Raw genomic sequence first — 27,342 nt, forward strand, 5'->3', positions numbered from 1 at the left:
CCAATCACAGCGGAGAAGGGGCGCGCTCGCGCCAATCACGGTGAGACCCGTTGGAGGCGGGGGTTGCCCTCACGGCCGCGCCGCCTCCGTGAGGGGGCGAGTCGGGCTCGCGTCACCGCCCCGGGCTGCGTCAGCCGCCGCGGGCTGGCGTGTGCGCGAAAGGCGATGGTGTCACCCGCCCCGGGCTGGCGTGTGGGCGAAATGCGGTGGTGTCACCCGCCCGGAGTGAACTCCTGCGCCGAGAGCGGCCCCGCGTTCCCCCCGCTCGGCCTGGGAGGAGCCGCTCCGTCCCAACATGGCGGGTGCCGCCTCTTCATAGCCCGCCCCGGGCGCGGACGGGCCGTGCGGGTCATGGGTGAAGAGCTGTGGTACGGTGCACAATTACTGTGCTTAAGGTGTAGGCAGGTCAGTGAGCCTATACCTGCCACAAACACTGCTCTCAGAGCAGGGCAAAGAGTTGCTTACAAATAGTAAAATTTAAAAAGTTAAGTGAGGTGAAAATACCAATTCAGTTAGGATTTAAAAGCACTCTAAGCACAGGAGTGAGGAGCAGCTGCTTTAACCGTTGTAGAGGTGGGAAATGTGCCCCCTTCCAAAAGGATGGATTGAGAAGGCTTGGGGCAGTTTTACCTATTTTTCATTCATACTGTCATTTCTTCTTTTCAGGCTCAGAGTTACCACTGCCCAAAGCCCAGCGGACTCGGGTGCCTTGACCTGCCAGCGAGGTCCTTCCTGCCCCTAGCAGAGCCCAGGGCTCGCAGCCAAGGCTCTGCGTGGAGCCCTCATGGCACATCAAAGCCCACCACACACCTTCTTTTCATCTTTTAGTTCACTACACGTTAGCTAAAACGTACAAGTACATTTTTGTTTGATTTTTTTTTTGTTCCAGAAAATACTGTATTTGTTTCACAGGAAGAGATTAGCCTCATTTGATCAGAATTTATGGATGCCTGAGCCAGGATCCTGTCTGCTGGAGCACTCTGCTTCAAACACTCAGAGAAAAGTCTCAGTACCTTACACTAAGGAGATCTGTTTATTCTGTCCCTTTCCTGTTACAGCAGAAGAACTTATTTAAATTTTCCCTCCACCAGCCTTTTTTACTAATTTGAACCATTATTTTTTTCTTAGCTGATTCAATTTTATGACCACTTCCGTATTGCGGCATTAAACACATCAGTATTTAGGTCAGCCTAAGAGTGGACTAAACAACTTGAATAATAACTGCTACAGACAGCATCTGCTGTTTTTTGTCTGATCTTCAAGATACAAATTTTCTGTTACTGATTCTACTTTTCCTTACAAAGGTTAAAATTGTGATGATGACATGATGGTATTTACGTAACTGTTTCTCCTCCAAGTGTTCTCCAGAACTGATAGACTTGAGTGTGGACTTGGATTTCTGGAAAAACCCTATTACTGTTTCCTTCACCAAAGGTTCTTAAAGAGATTTGGTTGCTATGGAAGATTAACATAAATCCTTATTAAAAATAGAATAAGGAATAAAAGGGTTTTACAGTAAAATCCCACAGAATTCTGTGCTAGGATTTGTACTGCTCATTTTAGTTTTTTTTAGTGTTTTTGTTCTTTTTAAATTTCTAGTAGCTTTTATTTTATCCCTCTTTACTATGTTGTTTCCCTAATTTTATGTCCTTTCCCAAGAAAGGGCATTCAGAAGCATCCAGAAATGATTATTGCTAAGGGAAGAACGGCAGTGCTGGCAGGGCGATCCGGCCTGGCTGGGGCAGGGAGTGAGGCTGAGATCCGTGTACAAACCAGGCAGGTGTGCAGGGCAATGTGGGATTATGTCAGCACGGATCGGCTCAGCCCTGTGCTCCCGGCTGCTGCATCCCGGTCACACGGGCTCCAGGTGGCTGAGTGCTCACCCAGACACAGCAGCGTCAGCACTGCAAGGGCTTGGCCGTGTCTACAGAGAAATAAAGTCGGCTCCACACAGGAATCTGCCCGGTTTTTACATCTTTCGTGTCACAGCTGAGTGGGGGCACATTGGAAGCTCCCCAGCACTGGGCAGCTGTGCCGGGAGCTCAGCCGTGGGGCAGAAGGGGAACAAAGGGATCTCTGCCTTATGCAGAGTGAGGTGGGTTGGGTTTATTTTGTAAGCCTGGTTGGAGATTTCTTCATGAGCTGCAGTTTATATGAATGTCTGTCAGTACATTCTGGGTTTGTGCCAGTCAAGGATTATGACCTATATTAGCATCCCAGAAACAGGGGAGGCCAGCCAGGACTGCAGCTCAATCTCCTGATGTCTGATACCCACACTTACTACGTTTTAAAGTCAGGTTAAATTACTTCTCTCCACAGGAACCTATTTTAAATGTGCTCACTCCTCTTGACAGTGCATCCCTTGCCATCTTGACAAAGCACCTGACAATCTCTCAGTCAGGGCTGTCTTAACTTTCTTAACAAAACAGAAGAATGGCATTTGCTACAGTAACTTAATTGCTATTCATAAAAATAAAATCCACTTCCTAGGGTGTTTTTTATTATTTTCAATGGGACTTGCATCATTATATCCAGGAATATGAACAATAGTCAGTTCAGACATAACTTGGTAGCTGGCTGACAAAAGCCCCTATCCAGACACTTGAATTTTCCAATTTTCCCATATTCCGTATGGCACATACGCATCTCACTGGTAGTTTAAAAACACTGTTGGGAAATCCTAATTACAGTACTGCATCTAAGAGATTTTCCAAGCACTTGGGAACAAAGATATCAGAATGTAAAAACACTGAACACTGACCCTTGGTGGTTAGTTATGTACTTGCACATTTCTTGCCTTTAGAAAACAAGATAAAAAAAATCTACCTCCACTTTCCAATCAAATTTAGGTAGCTCAGTTGATTTGATTTCTGGAAGCCTGCACTTGCTGACCATCTTACAAAAGCTTTAGAAGCATCCAGTAATCCCCATGGTGTTCTGTAGTAGTGAGGCACATCGGGATTTTTAGATGCAGAAACCAGAATCAAACCAATTCCCAATTTGTGTGCAATGAATTATTGCACAATACAAACTGCTCTGATACTTGCTGGGCCACTCATCCCTTCACACCCTGTCACAATCTCTGGCACCTTGCTGCCACTTTTGAATCAAGCTGTGTATTGGAAGTTATTCTGCTTTCATGAAGAAAGCAGTGACTGTTTATTCTCCAAATGTGGGCAATTCAGAATTTATTAAATGGAGTTTGTATAACTGAATATCTAAAAATCATAAAATAGGAATTTAAAAGCCACTGCTGTGAACCAGAGTTGTTTGACTCTCAGTGCCTTGCTGGTCTCTACAGGTTTTGTTTCCCCACTGCTTTTCCCTGCAGATGCTCAGTGGTACTTTCCAGGTCAGTCATGCCCTGAGGGAAAAGGGAGCAATGTCAGGATGATGAATGTAAAATTTTTCACTCTGCTACTTAAGTATCTGTTTTGTAAAATACTCTGAAATACTTTCCCTGGGTGCTATAGGAGATAAAAGTGATTAAAATCTATTTATTGTCAAAATAGTAGAAATTCTGGATATTTTGTATGTTCTGAACATCAATACCTTGTCTGAGAGGGAGTCTCATATTCAGGCTTTTCTGAAAGGTGGCAATATTTTCACATGGAATAAGCATCTTTCAAGTATTTTCACATTAGATGGAAATACTTTCATCACTTGAGGCCCTTCTTGGAAGTCATTCAACTATGAGAACATTTGCTTTAAATAAAAAGAGTGTTTAAGCCAGTGGGATTCCTGAAATTCCTGAGCCATTTATGCTCTTCTTTACACTTTTTTTAGCACATCTTAACTCAGTGAGCATTTCCTTATCCCCACAGATTTAATGCTGGTAAGAAACAGTAATCTCATTAAAACTCTCAAGGCTTGGGGTAGCATTTCTAGTCTTTTATAATTAATTTTGTTTTGACTGGAGTAATTTCTGGGCTCCTTGGCTGCAGACTCCCAGATAGAGTTATCTTAGCCCATGTGATACAGCGTACATACAGAGTACAACTGCAGGCACACTTTTCACACAGAATAATAACATAGTTTACTATAGGAGCTTCAGAAAAAAATAATAACTGCTTTTCCAAATAATGGTTAAGGTTTATCATATGCCAGTGAGGAAGGTATTGATAAACTGAAACAGAAAAGATGGAAATAGAGCCACAGAACTATGATATCTCATTAAATTCCATAAAAAGCTTCACTGGGGACAAAGCAGGTTTTAGGTAGAAAGCTACTGACCTACATTTATAAAAGAGACTGGTACCAGATCTTGTCATTCCACCTTTAGGCAAGAGGGAAACAGTAACATCCTTAAGGAATGATCTGCCTCAACAATTTCAGGGAAAAATCTCAAAATTGGCAACCTTTACAAAGAGTGACTTGAACAGAATAAAATATTTACACCTTTACAGCATCATTTCTGCTCAGCAAAAGCCCAATTTGATACTGCACCCTTCCTTCCCCTGCTCTCACTGTCTCAGTTGTTTCCCTAACGTTCATCTCCCATCTATGCTTTTTTATTTCTGCCTTTTCATTGACTTTCTCACTGATATCTGCACTTCTATTTTAGTACCTTTATCTTTTTTTAGTGAACAAGGTCACAAGTGAGAGTGGGCTTTGGCAATTACAACATTTTCCGGCTGACGTTAATTGACATCATGGAACTGTTGGCAGTGTGATGGCAGCAGCCCCTCTGAAAATGCACATGTATTAAATGTCTCAGATACAATTTCAGTTTGTGCCCAGGACAAAAAATGCAGCACAGGGATAAGAACTATGGCAGAGACCTGCTGGTCACAAACACAGTGACACTTTGAGATCCTGCTCCCACAGGTGTGCTGAAAAGGTGACTCCCTAAGGCACCAGTTTGGCAGGTGGGGCTGTGTCCCAGTTTTATGCCATACAGATCCTGATCCTGAGAGTATCCTCACACTTAATATTGTGCACCAAATACCTCCAGTACTCACCACAGTCAGGGATTAATCCACAGGTAAGATCAGGGGGTTTCTTTAAGATGTGTTTTTTTCAAGGTCAGGGAAATCACAAACTCAATTTCCAAGAAGTAACCCCTTTGATTCTGTGCCAGGGTGCTGGTATGTACTGCCAGGGAAACTAATTCTGGTAATATCTCTAATCTCTCTAAACAAAATAATTTTCAGAACTCTATGTTCCTTTATACCAATTATATACCATTGTCTCATTACTCAGAAACATTATTACCAGCATAGAATATTCACCAAATAAACTGTTAGTTAGTTGATCATTATTTTTAAATGGAAAATTAACAGCTAAGTTATTAAAGAATATTCCTTTCTCACCATCTGAAAGTTAGTGTGAAAAGCACTAAAAGACACGTTTTTAAATGGAGTACTCAAAAATTATTCTTTAATGGAAGAAGAATCTGTGTTCAAAAATAGAAACACTGGGTGAAAATGTCCCAGCCACAATTTGCTATTGAATAACACAACAGTGTCTCAAACTCAACCACAGCTGACAGAGTAGGAGAGCTACAGGTTTGTGAAGTGTGAGTTGTCCTGATACTGCAACATTTATATATTAAATAAACAAGTTATTGTGTACCTATCTGTCAAAACCAAATTAGATTTCCCTTCATGTCTATATCAATGTCATTTTTCTTGGTTTTATTTCAAAATAGACTTCAGTTTGCCTCAGAATTTTGAACACATTTTCTTTCATGTTTGAAGGTTCTCTTGCTATGGCACATTCCAAAGAGGAAAAGCCAACTCCCACAGAGGGGTCAGCCTCTCTTGGACAGACTGCCAGGGAAGTTGCAATTATATTTTTGGTTACTGCATTTTGCACTTGGATAATTTTTTAAGCTAAAAGCTAATCTTGTCTGTCCCTTCTGTTTGCATTGAGAGATTTCTCCCTTGCTTTCATGCTGCTCTCCAACAGCTGCTCTGTTTTGCTCACGCACAGGAACCAGGGGCATGCTGGTTCTGAGCTGAGCTCTGTGAAGCCTCCTACATATCCAGAAACCCCCACTCTCACATTCCAGGATGGAATTCAGACACAGATGGGACTCACTGGGGGTGTGTCATGCAAATCCTATCTCAGTCAAAATCCCCTCAGTTTGTGTCAAAGGCCATCACGTAGGCCCTGCTCCAGAACAGTGCCAGAAATGTTTCCCACCTTCACACCTCTCAGGCCCATCTTTGTACCTCACAGGCTCCATTTTTGGTTGGGTAGGCTTTTGTGGAGTACATCAAGAGACTGGATGTGTAAAATTGGGAATTAATAATGCAGCAATGCCAGTGGTTGGCATGTCCAGACCTGTTGGCTTTGATGGAACTATTCAACTGTGCAAACTAAAATAGGCACAACAGTGTTTGCCAGCTCAAACTCCAGAGCCAAAACAGGGAGCTCATTAAGAACACACACTGGTTCTGGCACTGCAGTTGTGCTTTACAGACCAACCAAAGATCAAGCAGCAACAAAAGCTCAACCTACAATTTAGACAAAATGATCCAGAATTACAACTTTTAGGCATGTAGTAGGACCACAATGTCAGCAAGGCAACAAGAAAGGCTGTCCTGGGGCAATGTATGTACTGATTTAATGTACATTCACAGAAGTTTGGATTTTCCTGTGTTTATTATTTTCCTCAAAATATTCTGGAGCTATGGAAAAGGAACCTTGCTATTATTTAACAGCCTTTCTCTGGTCAAATTCAGTTAGGCCAAATAAAATCTTGGTTTCCCCATTGAAGCCTGTGTGCTGATGGAAGTGAGAGAAGATTCCCTGCTGCCCTGCATCCAGCTGTGCCTGGGGGCGGGAGAAATGCTTTGAAGGGCACAAGTGAGCAGTAATAGGCTTAGAGGGACATAAAAAATGGACCCAAAATCCTGTTTCTTCAAACAGTGCAGAATTAAGTCTGTAGACTCCAAGACAATGTGTCTGTGGTAAGGCCTGAGTGCCTGCAGTAGAGCCACAGCACACAGCTCCTGTCAAGCAGAATGAAATCTTCTGGGCTCTTTCTACCTTTACAAATATTATCTTTTGCTATTATTTAGTTAGAAGGGGTTTCACCTCTGTTAGTACTAATCCAATGCTTGAGTGGCCTAGCTAAAACAGACTGACCTAAAGTGTTCAAACCATTTTCCAGAGTATTAACATTCCTGTCTAAAAACCACAGGACTTACATCTCTCTTAGTAGCCTTTATGAACTTAACACATTGAGCAGAAAACCTGGGAAAAGGTTGGAGAGAAAGAGCTGAGCTTGGAGATTGGGGGAGTCCATTGGGGTAAAGCACTGCAACATCCTGGAGAGGATGTCATTGCCTATGTCTCTGGACAACCAAACTGCTCCAGCTTCTGCATCTGCCAGTCTGGCACCTTTAATAACTAATTAAATCACACTGAGGACATGAATACGCTCTTGGATAAATAATAAATGACAGCTCTCACACTGGCACGTGAGCACACAGGCATACCCAGGGCAGGAAATCACACACAGCATTTCATTTGTTGCTAATTTATCTGTAACAAAGTGAGGAAGATGCCCTGGGGACTGGTGACTAACAAGGAGCATTGTTTATGCTACAAATCCCATCCGGTTATTAGGCTTTGAAAAGTGCTTTGTTTAGCTTATCAGTGCTTCAGCAGGAATGCCAGGGGCAGTATTTCTGTTCTAAGTGTATTTCTATTCCAATATTACTGACACATAAGAGGTTATGTGTTACCTGAGGGCTGAATATTCAGCTTGTGCTTCAGTGCCGTGTTGAATCAGGATCAGGATGGTGAACACTGCACAAAACCAAGCCCTGAACACATTTCCTTATCAATTTTACAGCATTAAATTGAAGAACACCTTTACATAAATCAAACCTTTCTCAAGGGCTATAGAACACGACAAAGAATAATTACCCTATGGCATATAAATGCCCATAATTAAAAATTACCTACACATGTTAGACCTTCTGCTTAAATTCTGCACTTCACTTAGGATGTATACAAATTTGAATTACAAGACCTAAGACTGCAGTTATGCAACTCCAAAGTATAACAAGTGTCTGGCAAGTTTTAGAGATGTTTCACAACAGGACTGATAAGCTGCTACTCTGTCAGGTGATAAAATACCTACAGTGTGCCCTTGATTCAAGTTAATATTTAAAAATAGGAATGCAAGTTTTTTATTGCGCTCAGGTACCTTTTCCATGATGTTAAATGACTTTTAGGGGAGAAGATTTAGAAAGGGAGGGCATTATTTTCAGATGGAAAAAAACTACATTTCATTTTATAATTTGTAAAACCTGAGAGCCCCTTGCCAACTAAATTAATAACTGGCAAATAAAAGCAACTAAATTGGGAAATTAAATTATTAATTGGCAAATAAGGCATAATTGGCCTTGCTGAATGATTCCACACCAACAGTGTCACTGACTCAGCTCCTCTCAAACATTTTTGCTAAGAGGAATGTCAAACTCAGCCTCATGTAGGTCTCCTGAACCACCGTAAGTGTTCATCCCTGACAAGTTCAAATCTTAAAGCAGGGATTGCTTTACTGAACAATGCCACGTGCTCATGGAAAAACCAATAAATGTTTGTGAGCACTCGACATGCTGAAGGCTTTTTAAACTTTAATACCTCTCCTCAAAGATGCTGATGAGAACAGACTCACCACTGATGCTTTAGAGCTAAATTTCCATGTGGTAAAACTGGAAGATGTTGTGAGCTGAGCTGTGTTACAGAGATAAGGTTTATACCCAGGAGCTTCTGGCTTCATAGGCAACAAACAGATCAGTGTTCATGCCTTCCTTTTGTGGGCAAGAATTAAAAATGCATCAAATCTGGTGGCTGGGGTTTCATACAATGGGCTTGGTTTTGCAGAATTCTACTGGAATTATTTTCTGAAATGCACAGCTTTCATTTGAAGCTGAAAGATGTGTCCAGATCTGAAAATCTCCATTTTCTCAAAAATCTGACTCTCAGTTTCAAAGCCTGTCCCCTGGTGAGGTACCTACATGAAGAATTCCTTTGCAAATCTGACCTGTGGAAATGTGACTTCAGTGAACACCTGTGCTATGCTCTGAGAAAGGAATAGAAACATAAGGATCTGATTTCTGAAAACCTTAAAGGCTTTCTCTGGATCTTTGAATTCTAAGTCTGTTTTTCAGAATAATTTGCTTCTGAATTTGGGGTTTAGTTTTAGTTGGACTTTTCCCCTTTCATTTCCTCAAAATGAATTAAATTTACTTCTACTGGACTAAACAGTTTATCATTCAGTTCTGGCTGAGGATTCTCAAGAACATATGGGTTAGGACCACCAAAGGCACCCAGATCAAAATATAAGACTGTGAAATAGTAATTCCTAAGGACACTTGCAAAGTTTCCAGCCTAAAATGTTAGGAGGAATGATAATTTTAATAGTGCTGTTTGAAATAACCCACAGAATTACTACATGAGAGGAAGCTCATGTCATTTTAGGCAAAGTCACACTAAATATTTTAATTTATTAGGACTGTTTAGTGCCATCAAAACCTCAAAGCCTCATGACACAAACACTGACTGCCATAATCAATCTCTAATTCAATCACAGTTCAAATGTTCAAAGGCCAGCTCAGGATTTTGGAAGGGGTAAATTAGTTCTGGCAGCCTTACAGCAATCTCAGATATCATCTGTCTTCTCCTTCTATCAAATCCAGCTGGGCAGGCCCCTCATAACCATTGATGCTGGCTAGAGCCAACTCCAGCATCACTGGGAGTGCTTGAACTCAATAAATCAGAAATTTGATTATGTGCAGATAATCTATTAAAAATAAATGACAGACTTGGCATGTTTTTCCCAGCTGATCGACTCAGGACAAGACTAAACCACTGATGTCTTAGCTGAAGGTGACCTCAAGTCCCTTTTTCCTCTCAAACACTCTGTTGATGCAATTGGAAGAAAGAATGTCCATACCAGGTGACACAGGGCCATCTTGCCTTGGGACCTGCTAGACTCAGGAATTCCTAGCTTCCATAGAATGCCCATGGCTTTACTGTGTATGTAAGGAACTGCCTGGTTTTGCTCCCTCTGGATCAGTCATCCCTGGTCATTCTGCAAGAGCTGAATGAGTTTCCCACCTTGCTTCACTCAATCAGTGAAAGATCACAAGGAAAATAAAAATGTGATGTCACAATCCTGGATTTGAATGATGATTGAATGATTTTTATTCTTCCTGCACACACACATATTATTCACACAGTGCAGGATCACTGCCTGGATCTTTGCTGTAATTCTAGTCCTAATCAAATGCTCTGGGAGCAGAGCTTGAGCATTTGCAGAGTCTCAACAGGCCCTTGCACTCAAGCTGACGAGTTTCCAGCCCCTTTGCCTGTGCCTGAGCTCAGCAGCCAGAACTGGTATCATCAGCAACACTAAATATTCCATTTTCCTGTTTTCAGAGCAGCACAAACTCTCTTTCTGCAGACTTGCTCATGAGTCATCTGGAAATAAACCATAATCACTTGTCCCCTAGGAGTCATATATAAGTTAATTACTGTACAAGACAAGCTAATACAAAATACACAAGAGATTCCAACTTGTTGAAGTTGCAAAGGGCAAGGGAGACTTTCAGAATTTCCATTGGTTACAGTCTGGGAATGCTGGGCTTCCCTTGAATCCGTATCTACCATATAATCACAAACACATTTTGTTCCCTTTGTTGTAGGAGACAGAACTAAAGAAATGTGGGTGTTATTCCTATGCACAAATACAGTAGATACCTAATGGGCCTGTGTGTGTGCAGTGTTTGCAAACACAACTGCTCTGAGCTGCAGCTGACAGAAACCATCACTGCTTGTCCAGCTAAGAGGATGTTCTGGATCTGCAAATGCCCCCAGCCCTGCACTGGAAGTCAGAGGAATGGGATGTGCAGATGAATTTTAGGTGCCACCATGTTAAATAAAATCTGCTTGCCTGGAGTTCAGTGTCCTGGACTTGGATCTGACCATCGCTGTGGTGTCTTACTCCTACCCAGCCATCCTTTGCTGGGCTATTGTGTGGTTGTTATCTCTGCAGGAGAGAATCTGATCAGTGCAAGGAAAGGAAAATCTGAAAACAATGAAAAGACCTTTGGCATCTGACACATTTCTGTTGATGATGGAAACGAATACATTTATAACTTCACAGTAAAGGAGCAAGATTTTTTCCAGTAGTTATAGAAACACTCTTGTTAAGGCTGGAAAAGCCCTCGAAGATCATTGAATCAAAGTTATGGCACAGTAGTTTAAAACCTCCAGTTGCTCTTATTTACAGATCCTCATTAGAGGAGGAAAGAATGGTGCTGAATGATGCTGATTTAAAATTACTCATTTGGTGAATTCATTGTTTTAGACCTGGGTCTGGCAAGAGACTTCATTTCCTGAACACTCACCTGGATTCTTTTTGCCATTCAGCTTATGGTACAGAGAGAACTCCATTCTGGCATCCAGGAAGGCAGAGAACACACCAGACTTTATTTCAGTGCATTTAAGTGACAGACACAACTGCAGCGGAGGAGGAAAACAGAGAGAATTAGTTTATGTGTGATATCTATGCTGAGTTTCTGTGACTCTGCTAATCACAGTAAATTATTATAAATGAACTGAATATGTCAATCAAATTACTAATTTAGTGAAGACTCTGCTCTAGATCTCTCCCAGGAACCACAGCAACTCCAGCTGCCCCACCTGCCTCCAGTGAGCCCCTCTCCCAGCAGGAACCAGCTGTGGGCATTTATTCTGCAGGAAGTGTTCTGGACTGGCAGTGCAGGCAGTGCTTACACAGGCTGCTAAACAAGGCATTCTTCTGGCAGCAATCTCAAGGCCTGTGTAAGAATCAGGACCAAGCCCTTCTCCCTGGAATTAATGTAGGTTCCCTCACTAGAAGCAGAAGAAATCCCATTTTTATATTCCCCAAGAAATCAGTAACTGTATTTTTATTTGCTCATTGCTTTCCTATCTACAAGGTGCCACTTTTGAAATACCCATGAAGTCTTAGGCTGCCAAAAAGTAACAGATGATCTCAGAAGATACTGTTAAATTGCAATACAAACTTGTGGAATGGGTAAAATGCACCATAAAATCACACAATTTGTATTTGACTATGCAAAAAACCCCAACCTATTACAAAAATCAACAGTCCAATAATCACATTTGTAAGTGTGAAAGCTCAAGATGTAACAAACATGAAGTCTCATCTTCAAGCATGAACTCACTTCTGAGAAGACAGCTTGTCTTTTTAATCAGCAGCATAAAAATCCAGCTGTCCCATAAAATTAATTTCTATGGGTAAAAATCAGGAGTAGGACACAGCAGGCTTAGGTCTGGTTCTGTCTCACATTCCTGCTTCCCAAGTGAAACATTTCCTAAAATAAAACAGTAATCTAGGCATAATTACATTGGTTTGCAGTCCCATAAAAGCTTTTTACACAAACAAAAGTAGTGGAAGTTCCACTTTAAACAATTCAGTAAGTTGGTTTCTAGTCATGCATAAAGGTTTTTAAAATCTGTTTACTGTTTTTAAGTAAATCTGTGTGGTCTTACAGAGAAAAATTGTTCAAAGAAATCTCATCCCAACGTAAGCTCACTAACTGTTTATTCTAGCCCAGGATCTGTTTAACAGGAAAGGGACAAAACAGATTTGAGGGTCCTTCTGTCAAGGCAGCTCCTGGTGTGGGCTCCTGTCCTCGCCCAGAGGAGTATCCCATCTCCAGTCACTGGATAATCTGTGTAAAACCCTAATTCTCCAGACAAACGTGTCTGCTAAATACCTTCTTTGAGGCTCTGAGCCATATGGTTGAGATTACAGCATTTAAATAGTTTTTCCAAGTGAATACAAGGATGAAGCACAGAATAGTAGAGGGAGGTATGTCCATAATTGCATTTATAAAGGGATTTCAGGATTTTTAAGGCCCATGTTCTGCACCACTGGAGCTAATGTGAGTTGGGCATCTTGAAGCAAGTGCAAGGTATATTTACAAGCCATTCACACTTTTTTCACCACACTATAAAAAGATCTAAGTACAAAGGAGAACAAGGGGCCGTGTTGTTAATGCTGGTGCAATAAAAGAACATTTTTATCTTTAGGATAAATATAACAGAGCACAGCCCCACGTCACCACTGCCACTATGCCCATCCTCTGGGAGCAAAGCAAATCCCCAACAGCCAGGGACACCTCTGGAGACACCATGTAATACTTCCCATTGTTTAATGTTTTTCTAACCCTGTTTTATAACATACAGGAAAAGGAGGCTTTGAACAGAACCCATCCAGGACAAACAGCAACCACATGGCCTTAAAACCTGTTTCAAATAATGCCTCAGTAGTTACAGTTTAAAGTACAAAGATAGACATAACAACAAAGAGCATCAACTTCCCTCTTTCCCTGGCCTGGTTAATTTTTCCTTTTCCATCTGTGAGTATGACCTAATGATACAGATTTTATTTGTATTTAATTTTGAGATCTGTAGAAGAGAAGTACCATATACAAGCTGGGCCTATGTTGTTTTTCTTAGCTGTACATACTTGGCCAGGCTTTCCTTCCCTCCACACCATTATTTACACTCCGGAGCACTGACTCCAGTGTGATGCATTATCCATGTTATGGCTGTTTATAGACTAGAAGTGGTCTTTGTAACATGTCTGTTTTTCATGTCTTAAACTAATAAAACTTTTACATTTGGCTTATCAAAACCATTCTGTGTAGATCTAAGTCTGTTGTGACTGAAATCAGTAATAAAACTTCTCTTGATGCCCTGTGGAACAGAGCTAAGGCAACACTGAGCTCTCTTAATAAATTCCGCTCCGGTAAAAGTTTTATTTAAAAAATGTGGTTAACCCAAAGCTTTTAAAGAAGATTAATGTGGACTTATAAAAAATGTCTGATTTTATTATTAGTAGTAATTCATACAGTTTGTCCTGAAGTTTTCCTTTTCAGCTTCAGTTTGAACCATATGTTCAGGAAGTTCAACTGAAAAGCAATCCTTCAGCAATATTATTTTTTTCTAATTAACAATAACCACAGAGGTATTTTAGAGAAACCTACAGAGTCCCTCAGAAGGTTGTGGAGTGGGATAGATTAAAACAGGATTTTGTCTATTTTATGAAAAATTCACTGAAGCACAAATGGGTCAGCTTCAGAGGATTCCTTCCTTTCCTGCTCTACCAAACAAAGGATTCTGAGTGCAGCAAATCTTAATTTCCATGGGATTCTTTTGTGAAAGGCCTTGAAGGACTCTGGGATCCATCAGTGCCCCGTTGGCCTTGCTGGGACTGAGCACAGGCACAGCAGCGCAGCCGTGGGGATCCCCAGACTTTGATCCACCACCCCAGTGGGTCAAAGCCAGTCAGAGGTGATGGGTGCCAAACACAAAGCTCAAGGAGAAGCTGGAAGCTGGGTGCCAGACTGGGTTCATACAGACTGGATGAGGATTTAGGAATAAACACAGCTGTGGGCTCAGCCAAACGCCCTGTGTGTGCAAACAAAACACAAGAGGCACAAAGATAAACCCTGCACTCAAATGAAAATGAGTAAAAAGCACAAGCTGGAGCGAGGTTCATAAAAATACCTTTGGGCCAAATTTCACATTCCCAGTCCTTGTACACATGATGTAACTTATGGCATCAGGAACATTTTTTATTTTGGATTTCAAACATGGTTTCTCTCAAACTCCCTTTCTCAGTGACAGCAGATGAGATGATGCTGGGTGCAGAACCCCTGCACTGAGGGCTCCTGGAGACTTCTTGTTACAGCACAGCTCACAAACTCCTCACTGGCTGTTTTTTACAACAAAGATCATTGTTCAGCTCAACAGAACAATCCCATCAAAATGGCAGCACAATGTTGTGCTGCTGTTTTCACTGGGGGCCCTGTCAAGTTGCATCAGTTGAAATGCTGAGAGGTTTTATTTCCCTGACCTGTCACACTGCTTGCTGTGCCCCCGAGCCGCCAGTCAAGCTGTGCTGCTTCTGTTGAGATGCTGTTTGTGCTTTGTTTGTTGGTGGTGCCAGCCCTGACATTCAATTTTCCTGTTTTCTGACCAGCACTAACTCACTGCTGTCACAGCATGTGCAGCCTTATCTTATTGTCCTCACACTCTGCCCCCTTTCGCTCCCGAGACCTCTCTATGTTGTACCTGGAAATCAGCAGCAGTCTGGGTAAAATGGGATGTGGCAATTGGCTTTTCCAGAGGTACAAGCTGCTCCTTGGCTGTGCCTACTGGTTTATCTGGGATAAGTGGCCCCAGAAGTCACTCTGGACAACTCCACCTTGATGCAGCTGCAATGCTTCTGTCCATGGGCACCCATATTCCTGAGGGCTTCAACCATGACCCAGGGAGCTTCCAGAGTAAGACCTAAAGGGAAAGGAAACCTTCCCCTAGTTGATCTGTAAATCTCTGCACACACCAGTGTGGAAGAGCAAAGGCTCCATTTTTGCACAGTCACAGAGGAAAACCATGCATTAAAAATAAAGAATCACATTAGTTTTCACAGTCCATTGTAGAAAGAGTGTTTATTAAGCCTGCTAACTTCCCTGTAAACATTAAATAATCTCCAATATGTTTAGCATATCTTCATTTTTTAATTTGGTAGGTTGCTGCCTGACCGCCCACTGGAGACACAGTCCCTGGTTAGAAGCACTAACCTGCCCTCCCTGCACACAAAGGTAATATTTACCTCTGTCTGCATTCTGACACATGCCAAACAATGAGCCTGAGCTCTTGGGATCAGATTTATTTATCCTCTAATTTTCCCACAGCATTTCAAAACCCACTTGGGCTTGAATGATCCTGCAGCCATTTGCATTTATCATTTGACACGTCAGATCAAACAGCTCTGTGAAATATCAAACAGGCCTCCAGCATTTTTCTTTTGTGTAGTTTATTGAATCTCTGGGATAACATTCCACAAAAAAACCCATGGAAGTTCCTAATCTCACCAGGCTCCAGTCAGAGGTTGCTTGTTGTACTGGGGGGCTGGATACAGTGGAAAAAAGGAAAATGTTCTTTATTGTGGAACTGTGTTGCTTTTCACACCTCTTGTGAGAAGCAAAACAATAAGCCAAGGAAACAACCTCGACCCCTAAGTGTTTATAAATCAGCATTTACTGAGTGAGCAGCACATAACAAATGGATTGAAAGAGACCCAGCAAGGAAAACCAGTCTGTACCATTGTGTGATTACCTTCTGATGCAGGTACTGGCAATACTGTGCTGGAGTGTTACCATCCTGCTGCATCCAGAACATCCTAGTGAAGGTGCTTCTGGAATTCTCACCTGGAGAAGTCCTGCAAGTTGCCCTGGCAGGGAGGAGAACACAGTGTGCTATAAAAAGCCTGGTTAATTAAAAGGCAGACTTAGAGAGGGTCAGGCTGGACCTTTCAAATATCACTCAGATTTGAACTGCAGGATTTTAATTTGCCTCTAAAATTTCAAATCAGATTCCAGTAGAAAGCAGCTGGATTTTTCCCCAGGTATTGCCAAATCCAAACAGTTCACACTGGCTCTGTCTTTTCTTAATGCTGGAATCCCAGTTCCCAGAAGGATTCTGTGTCAAGCAGAATACTTTCTTTTCCAAGAGCCAGGGATCCCTTTTAGAAGGGTTCCTCTGGATACTGTACCATGATTGAACAGTGTAGAAGCATTTGAACAGCACAGAAAGGTTCTGCATGCAAGAGATTTTAACTTTCAAAGTGCTTAAGAGACACATGGAACTGAAATGCATCAGAATACAAAATAACCAGTCTCATGAGAACATTCAGTTTGCAGGTTACCTGTATGACAGGTTGTCATTCCTGACTCTTGCCTTGTGAGGACTCTTCACCCAGGTGGGTCTCCATGGAGTTTTTTCCCAATACTTTCTCTTTGTTTCTTTGGAACCATCATATTCTTGTCTTCTCCATGTGAGTGAAGCTTGGGCCTCTCTGCAGGACTCTTGGAGCAGCCGATGACACAGTGATTGCTTCCCTTCTTTTAATTTGCATGATAAAAATCTGTCAGCAAATTGCACCTGAAGGGGTGAGGATGGCAGGGTCTGCAGCTCAGGGGTCTGACTGACCCCAGCTGGGGCCCTTGGCCAAACTTCCTCAAGCCATGACTGAGGCTTCTCTTGGAATGGGGCAGTGGACGTTTGTCACTGTGCTGCTGCCACAGGCTGAAGGACTCAACAGTGCTTGCCATGGCCAAGGCACTCAATGTGCAGCCCTCAGAGGGCAGTTGTACAAAAATGCCTTAAGGCACAGAGTTTAACATTACAGTGCCCATCGACCAGCAGCTGAAGAGGGTTAGATCCTTGAGCTTTAACATTTTACTACTTGGCTCAATTTGAATTAAATTTTAATTTAAGAACTTGGCAAACTGAACAACTTGCTAAGTCTGGTATACAATGATGGTCAGGCAGTCTCACTGCAAAATCCTGCAACAGTGTTTGTGTTATCACAGCTGATTACTCAGCCACTGGGATACAGACTTCTCACAGCTCTGGTTTTAGAATGGATCATATGAAACTCGTAGGCACATTGGCTTGGAATAAAATGCAGCTATAAAGTACAAGTATCACAAGGGGAGGAAGGCATTAAAGGCCATGCAGGAAATGGGAACAAATCTCTGCAACTGTGTCATGCAAGCCCACGCAAGGCACAGAGAGTCCCTGAACCCTGTGCATCTACACTTTACACCAAGTCAATGTGATTGTTTGTTCCCTTTGCAGACTCCCTACACCCCTCGTGCTAAGTCTTGCTACCAGTTCAGCCAGAGAAACCGAGGCCAGTTTGAGGATAATGATATAAATAGCAGGAAGTTTATGGAAACTTTGCTGAAATTGTTTGTGTTGAACTGCAAAGAGGTAAAAGTGCTGGTGCAGTGCCAGGCAACCCTGCACATGTGTCCCTGTATAACCTGTACCTTTGCTATCCATTTGGAGTCTGTGGACTTCATTTTTACATACTAATTGCATATTAAAATAGAGATATTAAGATTTATGAATACTTAGTGGTTACAACACACTGGTCTCCAATTGCTTTTTCCCCACTCTGTCTTTTCAGCTGACAGATTTTATCGTGCCCCTGAGTTGGGAGCTCTGACACCCCACTATGTCAGAGTCATTCTCTTGCTTCTTTCACTCTGTTTTTACAAAGCATCTTCATTTTATTCCCATCAACTTTCATTGTCTTTAATTATGTCCCTGAACTTTTAAAGCTGTTTCTCCTAACAATGGGTACTTTGGAAAGGGTAACAATTGCTTTTCCATGAACTACAAGGCAGGAAGTGCATTGTTTCTTTAAAAAAATTACCAGATGTTTTTCAGGGCTGACTACGAACATTAAAAAAAAGCCAGAAACTATTATTTTCCAAATAACCCAAGCATAATTTTGTTATTGTGCGACTCCTGTTTGCATTTAACTGGGAATTGCAGCCTAAGCCAATACTAAAGAAGGAATTTCTCTCAAGCTAAGTGTGTAAAGTTCATCTATGTGAATATTGACTCCATGGACTCAAGTCCATCTGAGTGAATCATGTTATTTCTTGTGCTGTTCCTGCCAGTCCAAATACTGGCATTGGGGTACCTGCAACTGGTTGTCTTGTGTTCCCTGACTGGAACAAATTAATATTCCTTGCGCCTGTGTGCAGGGATTATTAACACAAAATACCCAGTGCTTCCCAGTAAAGTGACTGCATTTTATTTCTCATTAAAAATTAAAACATATACTTTAAACGATAGAAGGATATTTTTTATCATGGACAGTACAGTAAGAAGAAATTACCCGCATCACACATGCCTGGAAATTCACCTGCTGTTCCCAGCTCCCATGCCTCTGGATCACAAGCTGTTCATGATGGAGCGATACTCTCTCTGGTGCTCCACAAGCTTCAAAAATACTTTGTATTTCTTGTCATAAAATCTGTGTAAGAAAGTTAATGTCAGCAAAGTCTGAGATTTGAGGATTTAAATCCCCTGCAATATACATGTTTACTTGCTTCTCTTAGCATTAAAGACACTTTGACTCTTTCCTAGGTACAGCTGCTGCTGGGGTCACAGCCCTCCCTGTGCACTGCTGGGGCAGTTTCCACCCAAGCTGCAATTCCACCTTTTGTTTCCCTACAGCCAGCTTGGCTTCTCATACAGAGTCTCTGTCGTGAGAGTGAGACACCACATCTTCATAGAATTCGTTCAGGTGGGAAAAATCCTCCAAAATCACCAAGTCCAACTGTTCCCCCAGCACTGCCAAGGCCGCCACTGCCCCGTGTCCCCAAGTGCCACATCCACAGGGCTTTTAAATCCCTCCAGGGATGGGGACTGCCCTGGGCAGCTGTGCCAGGGCTGGACAACCTTTTCCACAAAGAAATTTTCCCAAATATCCAATCTAAACTTTACTCATCACAGCTTAAAGCTGTTTCCTCTTGTGCTGTCACTTATTTGGGAGCAGAGCCCGACCCCCTGGCTGTACCCTCCTGTCAGGAGTTGTGCAGAGCCCTGAGCCCCCTTTTCTCCAGGCTGAGCCCCTTCCCAGCCCCCCCAGGGGTTCTCCAGCCCTTCCCCAGCTCCTCAGGGATTCTCCAGCTCCCTCAGGGGTTCTCCAGCTGCCTCAGGGATTCTCCAGCCCCTCCCCAGCTCCTCAGAGATTCTCCAGCTGCCTCAGGGATTCTCCAGCCCCTCCCCAGCTCCTCAGAGATTCTCCAGCTCCCTCAGGGATTCTCCAGCTCCCCCAGGGGTTCTCCAGCCCCTCCCCAGCTCCCCCAGGGGTTCTCCAGCCCCTCCCCAGCTCCTCAGGGATTCTCCAGCTCCCCCAGGGGTTCTCCAGCCCCTCCCCAGCTCCTCAGGGATTCTCCAGCTCCCCCAGGGATTCTCCAGCCCGCCCCCCCCCAGGGGTTCTCCAGCCCCTCTCCAGCTCCTCAGGGATTCTCCAGCTCCCCCATGGGTTCTCCAGCCCCTCCCCAGCTCCCCCAGGGATTCTCCAGCTCCTCAGGGATTCTCCAGCCCCCCCAGGGATTCTCCAGCCCCTCCCCAGCTCCTCAGGGATTCTCCACCCCCTCCCCAGCTCCTCAGGGATTCTCCAGCCCCTCCCCAGCTCCTCAGGGATTCTCCAGCCCCCCCAGGGGTTCTCCAGCCCCCCCAGGGGTTCTCCAGCCCCTCCCCAGCTCCTCAGGGGTTCTCCAGCCCCTCCCCAGCTCCTCAGGGATTCTCCACCCCCTCCCCAGCTCCTCAGGGATTCTCCAGCCCCTCCCCAGCTCCTCAGGGATTCTCCAGCCCCCCCAGGGGTTCTCCAGCCCCCCCAGGGGTTCTCCAGCCCCTCCCCAGCTCCTCAGGGGTTCTCCAGCCCCTCCCCAGCTCCTCAGGGATTCTCCAGCTCCTCAGGGGTTCTCCAGCCCCTCTCCAGCTCCTCAGGGGTTCTCCAGCCCCTCCCCAGCTCCCCCAGCCCCTCCTGGGGCCCCGAGTCTCCCCCAGCCCCGTCCCCTCAGCCCGGCCCGCCGCCAGGGGGAGCCCGCGCGCCGCCGCCCGTGGAATCCGGAGTCCTTAAAAATGTAACGCAAATTATCCTTAAAATACAATGTAATAGAAGATAATCCTTAACAACTACTAGAAATGTTCCTTTTAAATGTAACATCAGTAATCCTTAAAATGGAATATAAAGAATCAAACTTTAAAAGTTAATAGAAATAATCCTTAGAAATACAGTATGAACAATTCTTATAAAATATAATGCATCATGATTCTTAAAGTATCTGTATGTGAAACATTACTCCAGTCGAGCAGGGCTGCAAAAAGACACACCCCAACCTCATCTCCAGACCCCAGCTTTATCTCCCTTGAACTCTCCCAGTGGAACACACCATTACCTTTTATGCTCGTGGTTGGGCTGCACGACTCTCCCAATTTTCCCCATTTTTGCCATGGCCTCCTAGGAAAAGACAAACACCAACTGGAAAAGCCTGTTTTGATTTAAAATACTTTTTGACAAGAACAAGATGTTTCAAAACCAATCGGAACATTAATGATGTATTTTGTTTCGGCTGAACAGGCCAGATGGCAGCAAATATGTTCAATCCCATTATAAAGTAGTCAAGAGAACAAAGCTCTGCAGATCCTAAGTAACCAAAGTCTGTTCCTCTCTCTCACTGGGAGTCCCAGGCAGAACAGAGTTATCTTTTATTATTTACTCTAACCAAAGGAAATGTTAAACACTGCATCCCCAGAGGGGAGGGTTCTCAAATAAAATGATACTGTACTTGAGATCCTGTAATCACATTCTGAAAGTATCAGTTCCCTGCAGCAAGGGAGGACTCAAGGGTGCTCCACAAGCTGAAGGTAACCTGGGAAAGTCTGTTCTGCTCACAGCTGCCCTCACATTCCAGCACAAAGATGCAAGAGGCAAACTCTGATCCTGCTCTGCTTTTGACCAAAATAAAGTCAGAGCTCACAGCATCCCCTGCAGAAGGAGTCTCTGGGACAGCCATGTGCGAAAGGGAGAGGGATGAGTAATTTGGTTCCTTTCCTGATCTCTGTGAGATTCTGATTTTCCATGGATTTTCCCAAGCAATCCACTGGAATGAGAATCACCAAAATTAAGAGGCCTGAGCTCTCAGGATACAGTGGAGGCAGCAGACATGCAGTGATTTCACAAGGAGAACCAATGCAGCAGCTTTTAGGTGGGAGAATGTTAAAAACATTAAAGGTCAGAACTCAAGAGTCAGTCTGTGACTAAATCAGGGTTCAGAGTTTCTAAGCAGGACCCTGAACCTGTTTTAATGCCTAAGAATGAGGATGACCCTGCAGAACCCTGTGCTGCAGCTGAAACCTTCCAACCGGCTGCTACAGCTGGATTTTTAAAAGGTTTGGATGATTTTACAGGCTGGAATACCAGCTCTAGTGAAATCTGTGCTTTCCACTAACCCAGCACTTGACAGCAGAGGATCTCACAGAGCTTCACAACGTGGAAGAGCAATGTCAGTGCAGTGTCACCGGCCCAGGGCAGGCTCTACCAAAGGCAAAAGCATTGCCAGGTGTGCAGTCAGGACTCCGCTCTGCTAAGGGTGCTGATACAGCAGCAGGGAATATTTCTGTGCTCTCATATGCCCATTCTCCTTCATACATGCAGAGGTTGATTGTGCTTTGATTCCCCAAGAAACACCCTTGAAATAACACTTGCAGAGAGATAGTGTGTTCTTTTCCTGGGACATGTGAGCCTGCTGGCACTGAGATTCTGCACAGCAGCCAGATTAAAATACTGCCATGGAAAGGCTGATATCCTTCCCAGGAGAGAAATGGGCATTTTATTCCCTGTCCTTTAACAGGTGACACTGACAATGCTCAAGCATTGTCCCTGTTTACAATAGTCAGTCCCTTACACTGCCAGCTGGATTTAGAGACTATCCAAAAAATGAATGAACACTCAGAGAATAAAAAAAAAAAAACAAAAAACAAAAAACCACAACAAAAAAAAACCCCAAAGTAAAAGCCAATTCCCTCTGGTACAATGGCTACTGCTTTTCCATTGTGCCTTAGGGAAAACAAAGCCCCCTGAAACATTTTCTCACTACTGGAAGAGTCACCTTCCTTTCTGCTCCCTGCTTTACACCTCCTTTTGAACTGCCCTGGAGACACTGCACGGGAAAAAACCCATAACATCTGAAGTGTCTAAACAGGCAAATCCATTTTTTATCACAGGTACAACAAAAATGAAAAGGAGGGGCAGGCTTTGCATTCCCCTGTGTGCACAGGGCACACACCATTCCCAGGCTGTGTTCTGCCTCTGACAGGGGTGCTCCATGCACTCTCTGCTTTACTCTCACAGCTTCCAGAAAATCTTGCTTCTCTTCTGTTGGACTCCCATCATCTACCCTCACTATCTTCCTGAGGAGGAAGACTTCCAAGTTTATCAGTTTCTCAGTTTATCAGCTAAAACACTTTGGTGTTTTTAAATCTGCTGAAAATACACAGACCTTTTGAGAATCCACAGCATTAAAGTCTCACAGCAACTACCATGGTTCTGTGGAATAACATGGCAAAAAAATACACAGCCAGCAATTTTCAACAACTCACCCATTCTGTGTTGCTCAAAATATCCTAAATTAATTCCCTCTCTCAATTCACATTTTAGTTGTGTGTTTTTCTGCATTTTAAAGTCAGTTTGGTCATTGTTAGCTTGAACAAAAAACTTTACTCCCAGAGGAGAGTCTTTTCAACAATTTTCTGGGGACAAAGAGGAACAGAACATTGAAAATATGAATTTATAATGAAATGGGAAACAAAGGAACATTAGAATTGCATTACTGAATCGGATCAACCTTGTGCACTGCTCTGTCTCCAACAAAGCCTTAAATATAGCGAAGTGATAATACTGCTGTTCAGAAATAGTTTGTTTGAGGGTTGACATCCAAATCCATAATTCCAGTCACCAAGGATTTCACAATCTTAATTTGAATGACGCTCTCTCTTCTTTGTTTGCCAGTCTAGACAGTACAATGAATACAGTGATTTAAAATACAATGAATTCTCTCTTAAAACAAAATATTTTGTAAAATTGCTTTTTAATCATTTCTTTTCTCCCTTTCCATAAAGGCTACACTATAAATAAACCCTGAAAGTTCGCATTTGATCATCATTTCTAAAGGCTGGGCAAGAGGCAAGTGAAGGGTTTACACAGAAAAAAAAGAGAGGCACTGTGGAGCAGAAATAAAGGGATGCATTCATAATTTCTAACCTTTTGTTGGAGTGTCAATGCTGAGACAGATACAAGCCAGTAAACACTCTGCTCTCCATGGAGAGAACCCAGCCCTGCAGGGTTATCCCTGCCTGGGAAGGGACAGGGAACCAAACTCCCCAAGATCTCAGGACAAGGTGCAATTTTGCTGCTGGGAAGGTCAGTAGCCACTCAAACCCACTCGGTCCTGGTGGCTGAATTCCACTCTCCAGCATCATCTGGGGCTGGGGATCCAACACTTACCAGCTGAGGAATGCAGGGCAGCCCCATCAGGCAGTGAATCTCCAAGGGAAACCCTACTGGAAATCCAGGGAAAATCCTATCTCCTAGGGAAGCCCAACTTTGACACAGCATCTTAAAGCTGTCAAATTTCAACTGTTTTCCCTTCAATAATGGAAAGGAAAATGTTTCTTTTAACTGTGTGTGGGAGGAGGCACCAGAAGACGCCCATCAGCCTGGTCAGGAGCCACAGGAGGTGCAAATTTCAGGCTGAGAGACACATCTTCTCTGATTCCCTGCCCTTGGGATCCTCCAAGAGCTACCTCACAAAACCCAGCACATCCCACAGGAGGAGACCACATCCCCTGGGACTGCACAGGGAGGCCAGTGAAGCCCACTTGTGGAGAGAATCACAGAATCAACTAGGCTGGAAGAGACCTTGGAGATCATCGAGCCCAAACTAGAATAGTCCCCAAGTCTGATTTTCAGCTGTGACTCAAGGACTGATGAGGTTGAATATTACTGAAAATTAATGGGATGTGAGCCTTAAAGTACACAGCAGATGAGAAATCAGATTTAGGGACACCAGTCTTAGTTTAGAAAGTCAAGTAACAAAATCTCAGTTGGGCTTTTTCTTTATTTTGAGACTTTTAAAAGTGTATCCAAAGTTAAATAGCAAGGCATCCAAGCACAAATGCAACTTCCCAGCTGTGTTCTCATCACTTGGTCATTTTGGTAATCCCAAGAAATGCTTGGACTTTAACCTAAGGTAATTATTAACAATGAAACAACCACAGATCATCTCAAGTTCTCCTGTACCATTTCAGTGGCTGAAGGCACGTGGCTGCACAAAGCACCAAACTGGGGGATCTGATGCTCACACTCAGATCAGTCTCACCTCTCCAGTGTTTCTGTTCAGTTTTCCTGTCACAGATCCAGCAGCAGGAGGAAAGTAATGTAAATGTTGTCCCATTCACAACAGGCTGATTTCAGGATTCAGCAGGTGTTAACCTTCAAACTATCAGAGTGACTTCCCTTACACTTCTAGTCCTCACAACAAATAAAACAAATAATGTTCTATGTAATAATTTTCAATTATTTTGCAGCAGTGAAGAACCTCTCTCACTCATTTCTAATTCCACACACAAACTCAGCTAACAGATGTCTTTAGCATCATTTTAAGAAGTTCAGTGACAGATATATTTGGATTTGAGGGGCATAAATAGATTTCTTGAAATGCTGATGTTGAAGAAATACTTTTAAACTTCTCTAAGAATTTTAAGCAAAGCTGCTATTTCCTTCTAGACTTTTATTTAGGGATTGCTTGTTCCACAGCTTGGAGATGCAAAATTAATCTTATCTGTGTTTACAGGAGTTACATGAGTGTATTTCTGCAGAACATTATTTTTAGTGGGATATGACTGCATGAAGAAAGCATGTGATGGACCATATACAATATTTTTATAGTGTTTTTTTTTCCCCCACCCTTAAATTTGAGTTATAGGGGCAAATCTTGGCAGCATGCACAAAGCCCAGAATCTGTAACTCAATTCTCTGTGGGTTTCTAGATGGAGCAAGCCAAGTTTTAAAACACATTATGAATAAATATAAGAGCTGAGCAAAAAATTCACACCTAAGACCAAAGTGTGAAAATTTGGCTTTGATTCATTTAGTGAAAAGGTGGAAAATTTCACACAAGTTTGTGTTTTCCTTTTGCTCTGATCCAACATAGATTTCTGTGTGTGTATCAAACCTCAGAGAGAGAGAAAGAGGAAGAGTTTTGTCTGTCTGTGCACATGAGAGACAGAGCAGGAGGGAGAAGAGGATGGAAGGATGGAGGGCTGGCAAGCAGGACACCAGCTCAGGTCTTGAATCACTCTTCCAGGAAAGGTCACAGGCCTTTGGAATCTCTCTGTCCATATGTTCAGGAACAGCACTGGCCCTTCTTAGAGGAATATTTTATACATTTGTTTGTTACACTGAGGCAGCTCAAAAGAAGCCCTACATTATTCTACCCTTCAACCATCCAACCTGAGTTGACAGAGGCCAAAGGATGAATCCTGAGCACTGAGTCAAGGTGCATTTCTGGTTCCAGCACTGAATCAGATTCCAGAAAGTTTCAAGAGACTTCTGGACTTATCTGGGACATGTAATTTATTCTTTTAATTTTCAGCTACCTCTCTCTGCAGTGGGCTGTGCCATTTTCCCAGTTTGGTTTGGCTAAGGCAGAGTTTGCACACTCGAGGTGTGTCCCCAGTTCTGCTCCCAGACCTCTTGCACCTTCCACATCCCACTGAAGGATGGATCACCCAACCTGTCCTGCAGCACCAGAGAAGATTTTCACTCCTCAGTACCAGAGCAAATGGAAAAGAGCTCTCACAGCAGCAGAGACAAGCACAGGTAAGGCCACGGGATCACTTCTGCCTCCAGAGCACTGACTTTGCTTCTCCCTTAGTGTCTCCACAGTGTCAGCCAGGCTGTGGTCACCCAGTTTGGTGCTCCAGAGCCCAGCCAGGCTGGCCGGCCACAGCCACAGCCCTAAGAGGAGCAGCAGTGGCAGGGCAGCTGCTGGAAGGATGCCTTGCCATGCCAGCCATGATATTAATTACTTATTCCACAGCCCAAATTTAGAATGGGATGAGGGTCAGCTCTGATTGCCACATCATCTATCAGCTGGAAACTATGTTTGGGTCTAAGCTCCAGCCACTCTGCTACTAAATATAGGTTGGTTAGTTGTTGATTTGAGTCTGCACTCCCCCAGGTTGCCTTTGACTAGCAAATAATTAAGCAGTTTGCTTTGTGAGGGCTCTGCTGCTGGCACCTCTTCATGCCCAAAGCTGCTTGGACACAAACCTGAGAGCTTAGCAGGGGTTTCAGCTTCCCTGGGCAATGGAAAGAGCCCAAGTGCTCAGCTCCTGTTTCAGCTTCACAGACTGCTGGCACTGGGTGCCATGAATCAAGTTTGTGGGCACCACCCAAGCAGTCTGGGGCAGGGTTTAGCTGCTCTTCCCCTGACATGAGCCTGTGCAGCTTCTCCATGAAGGGACTGTTCCCTTCAGTGGCTGTAAGTGAAGGTCCCAGCCCATGCCATGGTGCTGATGCCACAGCAGGAACGGGCTCCTGACTGCAGCACCAACTGGCACTGGCAGCACATCTCCCTCATCCCCTTCTGAGGTAGAATAAATTTAACCATGCACAGCATCGCTGTTAAAATAGACTAAGAAGGTCTGTCCATTAAAACCACATGCAAATATATTGATTTAATACAGTTTTTAGGCTTGGAAGTGTTATGCTGACATAGGCAGCTGTGTTTAACAGGGCACAAGCTCAACTGGGAGTCAGGAGAGCAAATTCCTCCACCAGCTCCTGATGCTGGGCACTGCCCAATCCACCCTCTCCCTATTCAACCTTCCTGAGGATGGAGCAAACTAATCCAGGGAACAGCT

General features: G+C 43.5%; 2 protein-coding genes and 1 pseudogene across 12 annotated transcripts in view; 1 reads left to right on the plus strand and 2 right to left on the minus strand.

Moving 5' to 3' along the window:
• The window catches only part of HOOK1 (hook microtubule tethering protein 1), a 43,890-nt gene extending 32,474 nt beyond the window's left edge, over positions 1-11,416 (minus strand). Inside the window, exons 1-2 of the mRNA XM_021542301.4 lie at positions 11,373-11,416; positions 10,916-11,011 (exon numbers count right to left, since the gene is read on the minus strand). The gene's annotated coding sequence lies outside the window, so the exon portion shown is untranslated. The remainder of the gene's footprint in view (positions 1-10,915; positions 11,012-11,372) is intronic.
• On the plus strand, positions 202-17,033 carry LOC146766731 (E3 ubiquitin-protein ligase RNF170-like; annotated as a pseudogene).
• The window catches only part of FGGY (FGGY carbohydrate kinase domain containing), a 144,012-nt gene continuing 120,738 nt past the window's right edge, over positions 4,069-27,342 (minus strand). For 9 of the 11 annotated variants that reach the window (XR_014957008.1, XR_014957009.1, XR_014957007.1 and 6 more), the window contains 2 exons: positions 20,814-20,875; positions 18,633-18,877 (listed from right to left, as the gene is read on the minus strand). Coding sequence is in view for 7 of the 11 variants with exons in the window: in XM_031505565.3 (XP_031361425.3) it covers positions 18,796-18,877; positions 20,814-20,875 (144 nt within the window). In the remaining 4 variants the exon portion in view is untranslated. Of the gene's footprint in view, positions 16,947-18,632; positions 18,878-20,813; positions 20,876-27,342 lie in introns of those variants that run through there. The other 2 variants (XR_014957006.1, XM_085586152.1) reach the window with 2 other exon arrangements.

The sequence above is a fragment of the Lonchura striata genome, chromosome 8 (assembly GCF_050655825.1).
Source record: "Lonchura striata isolate lonStrDom1 chromosome 8, ASM5065582v1, whole genome shotgun sequence".
NCBI classification, from domain to species: domain Eukaryota; kingdom Metazoa; phylum Chordata; class Aves; order Passeriformes; family Estrildidae; genus Lonchura; species Lonchura striata.